We start from the raw sequence: 8,246 nt of genomic DNA, 5'->3' as shown, positions 1-8,246 counted from the left end.
TCCCAAAATTTTGAAACTCTGAGAATTGGGTCTATTTTTTAGAAACAAGTGAAATAAAAATAAAAAGATAAAATCAAAGTAGAGTTCTGGACCGACTGAAACTATGGGGCAGAGTCCTAAAATTTTGAAATTCTATAATAAAGTCCTAAAATTTTGAAATTTGATTTTTTGAAGGATAAATGAAGAAGTTTTTGAAATATTTTCTCAAAAATAAAGTCAGGGTTAGAGTTCTGATCCAACTGAAACTCTGAAACAGAGTCTTAATTTGACTAAAACTCTAAAATTTTGACTTCTTTCGAAAGATTTTTGAAAGATTTTCTTGAAAATAGATAAAAATAGAAATGAAAGAGTCCTAATCCGACTGAAACTCTGACATAGAGTCCTAATCTGACTAAAACTCTAAGATTTTGATTTTTTTGAAAAGTTTTCTTGAAAACAGGTAAAAATAGGGATAAAAAGTAGAATCCTGATTTGACTGAAACTCTGTAATAAAGTCCTAGTCTGACTGAAACTTTGTGATAGAGACTTAGTCTGACTGAAACTCTGTGATAGAGACCTAGTCTGACTGAAACTCTGAATTTTTTGGCCAGAATGAAAGGTTTTGAAAGATTTTCTTGAGAACGGGTAAAAATAAAAGTGAAAGATAGAGTTCTAATCCGACTGAAACTCTGTGATAGAGTTCTAGTCCGACTGAAACTCTGAGATTTTGGCCAAAATGAAAGAACTTAATGAGGGATAGGACTACCTTTGCCTTTAAACCAAAATACAATATTGAAAAAGGTTTAAAAGGATGAGAAGACAGAGTCCTAAGTCAACTAAAACTCTGAAATTTGAAAAATTTGGATGAAAGAAGGGATCTAGAAGCGACACCACCTAGATGGGTCTCATTTGAGAATTGAGACTAGTTAAAAATTGAGTTTAAAATGAATTCAGATCGCTGTCTAAAGAAAATGTTTTGAAATAAAGATCTGGGGTTGACAAATGGCAAAATATCGATCTAAAACCAAGGTTTTTAAAATTGTTTTTAAAGAAAAGTTTTATAGCTCAAATCTGGATCGAAGCGTTTAAAAAACTAGAGTGTTGGATCTCGAAAATGATATGCAATGACATGCAATGCAATGAAGTGACATGAAATGATACAAAACGATATGAACTGAGATGCAATGATATGCAAAAATGCAAACCTGAGATGAGGGATTTAAAGTCCCAGACCCCTGGCAGGGAGAATTTATTGAAAATTCTTGTTTAAAGACAAGAGTTGATATTTGAAATTGAGCCCAAAATAGAGATTAAATCTTGATTGCAAGATGAAATATTTGGATTTTGATGTAACACTTGGGATTTGAATAGCCCTAGCTTGGGTGTCGACCAACTGGTTCTCTAAAGGCTTCAAAGAGTGGGCCCCAGTGGCAAGAGGCAGGTGTTTGTGAATGGAGGTAAAAAATTGGGGTGTTTACAAGTGGCCGAATTAGCTTTCATAAATTTGGTTATGGTATTATATAAAAAATACTAATGCAAAAAAAACTATTACACTAAACCATTGGCTTATTAAGAGAGGATAAGCAATACATATTGGCTTTGTGAATATTGTTTGAGCACGGAAGATTGCTCCTTTCCCCACCCACGAATAGAGAAAAGTCTCTACATAGTCTACAGTGCAGAGAATACAGAACTCATGAGAAAAATCTGATGCATCAGGTATATTATTATTGTGTTTGGAGTATCTCTCGATGTTGGCGTCCAACACATAGATTGGCGAAGTGTACCCGACCAGGCCAAAGCCACCCTTGTATGAAATTATGTCTGCAGCCATGGTCCTTCATCAGGTTATTGCATGTGTGGTACCAACAGGGCTAACAAGTGAAACCTAATTGTATGTGCATCATGTGGGCATGTCATGCATCATATAAGAAAGAAAGATAATTAAAGATAAGAATTTATTCATACATAAAAAAGGCTCTGCATTGGTAAGTTCATACATAATTAACTGTTCATGCATTTTACTCAAGTGAATGATGAATAATGGTTATCTGTTGTGATTTTTTGCTTATTCGATATACTTGCAATACTTGTTGAATACCAAAATTAAAATATAAGTGCATAAAAGTTTGAAGAGATTCCTACTTGTGAATTCTAGATTATTTGCTTAGTATAACTTTACTCTACTAAGACATGTTTGTCTGGCCCTATGAATATTCAATGTTTTTAAGGAGGTGATTGAATTTATATGCGATAGTGGGAGGTTGCGACAGGGGTCGAGTAAAATCTTTTCCAAACTCACCAAAGTTGATGAATAAGATCATATTATTTGCTCAGAACTCTGATTAAATTCTTGATTTTTATTATTAATAAAGAACATGTGAAATCGTTATTTCTATTATAGATGTTCAAAATTCTAAAATTTAATGCTTGTCCAAATGTGAATGTGAAGGAAAAGTAGCATGCCAAGTTTTACTTCCGATTGATTTTTACCCTGCTGTAATTTTATATATAAAAAAAATCACATTTTTCGGGACTTAAAAATTTAGGGTGTTACATGTTGTCTTCCTACGTTTTGGGGAATAACTTTACCCAAGGCTCAATAACTCTTTCACATATCCGATTTATGAGACATCAAAGCCATAAATTTCTTAAAGCTACTAATTTTTGACACTATTATAAATATTTAATGAAGATAATCAATGAGGCAATAGTGTACTTTAACCCTTTTTTGATGTCATCATTAATTGCCTATACCAACCGCATGATATACCATTCATCAAATAAAATAGTATGTAAGAAAATGCTATCCATATTGCCTTCATGCATTCAATTAACACAACTGTCTATAACAATCACTTTGAAAACTAGTCACTTCAACCATAACTTCATTAATCCTATTGAATGCTTATGCAGAGTCAACCCCAACCCCATTACATTAATTGAACGGTTGTACATAGTCAACCCCAACCTTATTATAAAAAAAATAAATATTAAATAAAAGATAAACAAAAAAACATAAATGATACATAATCAAACATAAATGATACACAATCAAACATAAATACTATAAGATCAACATATATATAGAGAGATTGGTAGATGCTCAACCCAAGTTCAAGCGCTTTGACCATCTATTGCACACGTGATGGACGGTCATCGCTCAAAAACAAAAAAAAACACAAATCATAAAAAAGGCAAAAAGAGCCATTTAGCAGAGCTTAAAAAACCACTAAAAGAACAAAAATAGAATGTCGCACGTGTCCTCACTTGGCTTTGAAAGCAATGCTAAAAAGTAAAAAACACAAAAAATGTGTTTTTGAGCTTTTTTGTACATTGACCATCCATCACACATGCGAGGTTGAGCAGCTACCAATTTCTCTCTCTCTCTCTCTCTCTCTCTATATATATATATATATATATATATATATATATATATATATATATATATATATATATATATAAACTTAAGAATGCAAGACAACATATGAAACTCACATTTTTACAAAAATTATTAGAGTTAACCAAAAGATAGAGAAGTTAACCAAAAGAATGTTGCAACCTCATCAGAATGTTGCAAGATGAATTTTAAAAGAATCATCATAAAGGGGAGAGTAAAAAGGTTAGGGTTCTAAAGAAAAAAGGGTTAAGGTTCTAATGAGAAACAAACAGAAAAAAAAAAGAAAAAAAGAACCACAATGATTTTATATAGGAATAAAAAAGCATGTGAAGTTAAGAACATTCACAAAATGACATTGAGAATGATTTGCGAAGGTCGTACTATATTTGCGGATGTACATCAAGAGTATTTAGTTAAAGGAGGTTCACACATTTTGAGGATATTCGCAAAACTGATTCGCAAATGTCATACTATATTTGTGAATGTACATCGAGAAATATAATTAAAGAAGATTCATATACTTTGGAGACATTCTCAAAACTAATTTGTGAAGGTCGTGATATATTTGCAGACATACGCAAGAGCATTTAGGTGGAGGTTTACACATTTTGAAAACATTCGCACAAATGATTTATGAAGATCGTACTATATTTGTGAAAGTACGTCTAGAGTATTTAGTTAAAGGAGGTTCACATATTTTGAGTGACATTCACAAAAATAATTTGCAAAAATCATACTATATTTGCATAAGGGTAAAATATCCTAAAAAGGTCAAAAAGGATACATTTTGGATATATGAAAGATTTTGACAAATTGTGAGGTATTTTAAAAATGTCATTTTACAAAGGCATTATGGTCATTTTCTATAGGCAAACTTGTGATTAGGCATACCCCCACCAGTTATACAACCGCTCCATTGTGTTTTGAACTTACAACGTCCAAATACAAGGTGATGTGCACTAACAGCTCCTACCAAACAAGTGGAGTATCTGATTACACATGCTTCCTGGGAAGATGGGATAACTTAGAGGTGAAGGCTGAGTTTCTGCGATAATCAATCAGGTAGCCTTGTCTTGTGTGTTGCACCAATACTATGAGAAGTTGAGGCACAAGAAATGAACAAGAACTAGTCAAGCAAACCCTAGCGTAGTGGGATGGGGCCTAGACTGTTAGACGGGCAGTCTAGGTTCAAATACCATGAGCATCACCCCCCTGAATAAGCCAAAGCTTGGCGACTCCCTGGGGTCGAGGAGTAACCCCTCAGAGTTTTACGCCAACATGGACAGAAACCGTAGTATGGCAGATGAGCCAGCGTGGCTAGGTCTCTGTGCATGGGGAAATTTCTCCGAGTAAAACTCAAAAGACAAAAAAGAACTAGTCAAGCAGGTTTACTAGGCGCAGATCAAATAGAACAGGCATCCAGTGAAATCCTTCCATGCTGGGAACTAAAAAGTTCAGGCTTGCTAGAGCAGAATTTGGAAGACAGAAAGATGGCCCTTCCTCAAACGGGTTTAAGCGATTCTGGCAACTCAAAACACTGAAATGGAGATCCATAGCAAGGTGGCATTTGGGAGTAGACCATTGAGGAGGGCCCCAAAAAAGTGAAACACCATAACACTAGCGTTAAACAAAAGCAACCAAAATTGAACAAGTAATAAAGGCAATTTATATCGTATTAACAAGATATGCTGAATATCATCTCAACCATTAAATGTTAAAAAGAGTAACCAAGAAATGGATGTTAATTTCCACAATAAACCAACAATCATTATTAAATCTTTGAACCCGCACATACACATTCTTGTAAGTTGGACAAATTTCTTTTCAAGGATAAGCACTTTGACAGTACCGTGTAATACAAAGTAGTCTCAAATTAGGGTTTGACAAGCATAAGTCCAGAATGATAGTTCGCTAGCAGAGAACGAAATTGTTAAACAGCCATCATGAAAGAAGTGGCCGGAGCAACCTCTCTCAATGCAATCTCTGGGTTTTTGCAGATGCCTCACAGACCATTCACCATCAAGATCTATCAAAAAATCATTGATTATCAGGATTCAGTCCTATTACGTGGATAATCGTTTTCTAGCAATAATGCCAAGAATAAGACAGGAAAAATAAGAGCCTTTGCATTGAAATAATGGCATGCCTCATTTCTCTGAAGCTTAACATCGAACAGATAGAGCCCCTTGTATCTCTATGCCAAGCTCCCTGTCATGAAAAAAGTGGGTGCCTGTGCACTCACTCATGTTGGATGTCTTAGCCATATGGCAGTATGCACGACTGAACCACTGAAGCTAAAATTTGAACCACTGACAAGCTAACATCATTTACCATTTCCAGAACACCAGACTACTTTCATATGTTCGGCAAAATTATGATTTTCATGAAGGGAAGCTAATGAAAGAGAGATGACTTATATAAACAACAAAAGCAGACTAATGTGAAAAAGGGTTAAGCAAAGCTCATGGAAAACCAACTACATCATTTTCACATAGATTACAATACATATGTACTAGCCCTTATGCATTTCATGGCTCCTGCTTCAGCGAGACTACCCGAGATTGTCGATTATGCTTTGCCACCTTGACAAAGACAATTGATAGGCAGGATGGGGCCCACCATGGGCGACGAACATGCTCCTCTCCTTTGAGCAATGCAACTGCAGGTTTATGGTCATAAGTGGGGGAGAAATGGTCCGCTTTGTGATATCAAGAGAAAATTAGTTATTACCTTTAATGCGTCTAAGTTCCTTGCACAGAGTGATGAAGTCCCCCCACTTCATATGGCACCGCCTGATAAATCGCAGGATCTGTTCAGTGGTAAATGTAGACAAGCTATCCAGATACTCACCGTTGACACCATTCTCTTTGAATATTTGTTTGTATCCACCCAAATTTATTTCTTCCAGCCATAATCCTACATCCTAAAATGAATGCAGAGTCACTGGATGAACAGATCACAAAATGAAGCAATGTTAACTTCACAAAACTTCCTAGAAGCACAAGTGTCCCATGGTGAAAGATATTTTCCAAAATCCCTTTGCAGTATTTGGGAGGAATAAAGGAATTCAAATTATGCATTTCCTGCAACAGAAAGGCAATAGCTCCCTCTGGAGATTTACAAAAACAAAAGAAAAAGGAAAAGAAAACAAAGAAAAAGAAAGTATGAGAACTTCTAGATCAGATGGGCCTATATTATTTGTAGGGTTTGTCCAAGCCACAGCAACCTTTTTTAGTTTGCTTCTGCTTTCATGCACCAAAAAATAATTAACTGTCCAATTTAAAAGTCTAATAATATTTGTTCTATTATCTTATTCTTTTACATATTCAGTGGCATGGCTTTTATCTAGAATAACAATCCCAAATTAGGTTTAGTTGTTTTACTATAGGGGATCTGCATGTGTAACATAGTTAATCATTCAGGTCTCATTTAGTCATATGACCCTTCTTTCTCCTTCAAACTGAAATTGCTATAGAACAGAATGAGAGAAATACACGGGTATTGGGTAATGTGGGAATGGACAGTAGAACAAGAAACTTGCACCCACATGACAAAGCCAAGGTGTGCCAAACGTTTTAAAACTCAGTGACCTGAATTCACACACACACACACACACACACACACACACATATATATATATATATATAGATATAGGGTTGCCTTTGGTCAGATTCCCAATATGTACAAATGTTTTTATTTTTTGTATTTTTTCATTTTTTTAATTGCAGTTCATGAAACTATTACAGATGTAATCTACATGGTTTGATTAGTCGGAATTTAGGTAAAGTGAGTTTCTTGTCTTGGAAGGAACACTGAAAACACTTTTTAGAAGAGAAAATTTAATCACTTTCAGAAAATGATTAGGCAAACTTTAATAATATGAAATTGCAAGACCAAAGTGATTCCTCTCACTCTTCCTCTCTTGTTACCATCTCTAGGATCGCAACACATACTCATGGAGACCCTTACCAACCCTAGAGGGTGTGAATAGATAGATCCATGTATTTCTGGCAGATCTAGATTAAAATTTATTTGGATAACCCCTTTTTTCGCCCGAAACTTACATGTAAAAGAGTGGATATTTCATAGATGAAGCTTCAGGCTGAGAATAAACCAGGATTTTCTATAACAAAACATAGCGTCCTAGTGAACCAACACAATGGCTACAGCGTCCTAATCATGCCAGAGAAGGTGGTGGCTGTCATAGTCACAAGCAGTGTTGTATCGTACTGCATTGTATGATACGATATGATACATATCGTTACTATTAAAGTTCTCGATATGATACATACTTGTATTGTGATATGAGTGTGTATTGTACATGTATCGGGTGTATCGTACGATACGGTATCGGAACATTTTAAAAGGGTCCGAAACTTACTTTTTAACTTTTGAGTTTTAAATACCTTTTGAAAGTCGACTCTCACATTTGTGTAGAGGCCATTAGAGGGGAACCCACACACCCTAGAAAACATGAGAGCAATTTGGGAGCTGATGCGTGCGCTAAGGAAAGGGCTTTTGTGATTTTCTCAAGAGTGCATTTCCACCGTTTTTCCACTCAAGAAAGTGGGTTAAGGTAAAAAACCTTTGTTCTTTGTTTTATTTGTGTACGATTGAAGTTGGAGGGTAAGCTCCTTTATTTTTTTTTATGTTTTTATAAGATATTACTTTACTTTTAGTTTTTTTACCCTTAATACCATTTTTGTGCCCTTAGAACTCAAAATTTGTCCCTAAGTGTTTATTAAGCATTGTCTTATATCTTCGTAGCAATTAGATTTAGTAATTTGTGCTCTACGAGGTCGATGGAGGGTAAAGGTCTTGGGGAATGGCTTTTAAAGGATCCTGCATTAAAATATTGTACACCAAT

The 8,246-nt window shown here is 35.0% G+C and overlaps 1 protein-coding gene across 2 annotated transcripts in view; it reads right to left on the bottom strand.

Moving 5' to 3' along the window:
- Positions 1–5,124: 5,124 nt before the first annotated feature.
- Positions 5,125–8,246, bottom strand: part of LOC149818916 (uncharacterized) — a 29,946-nt gene continuing 26,824 nt past the window's right edge. Inside the window, exons 3-5 of one of the 2 annotated variants that reach the window (XM_089984472.1) lie at positions 6,110–6,302; positions 5,935–6,038; positions 5,125–5,405 (exon numbers count right to left, since the gene is read on the bottom strand). In XM_089984472.1, the coding sequence (XP_089840598.1) occupies positions 5,382–5,405; positions 5,935–6,038; positions 6,110–6,302 (321 nt within the window). In that variant the 3' untranslated portion in view covers positions 5,125–5,381. Of the gene's footprint in view, positions 5,406–5,525; positions 6,039–6,109; positions 6,303–8,246 lie in introns of both variants that reach the window. The other variant, XR_016427104.1, reaches the window with a different exon arrangement.

This window comes from Nuphar pumila, chromosome 13, assembly GCF_984573655.1.
Source record: "Nuphar pumila chromosome 13, dmNupPumi1.hap1.1, whole genome shotgun sequence".
NCBI classification, from domain to species: domain Eukaryota; kingdom Viridiplantae; phylum Streptophyta; class Magnoliopsida; order Nymphaeales; family Nymphaeaceae; genus Nuphar; species Nuphar pumila.
Note: the sequence above shows the minus strand (reverse complement) of the source record. Positions and strands in the feature narration are given on the sequence as shown.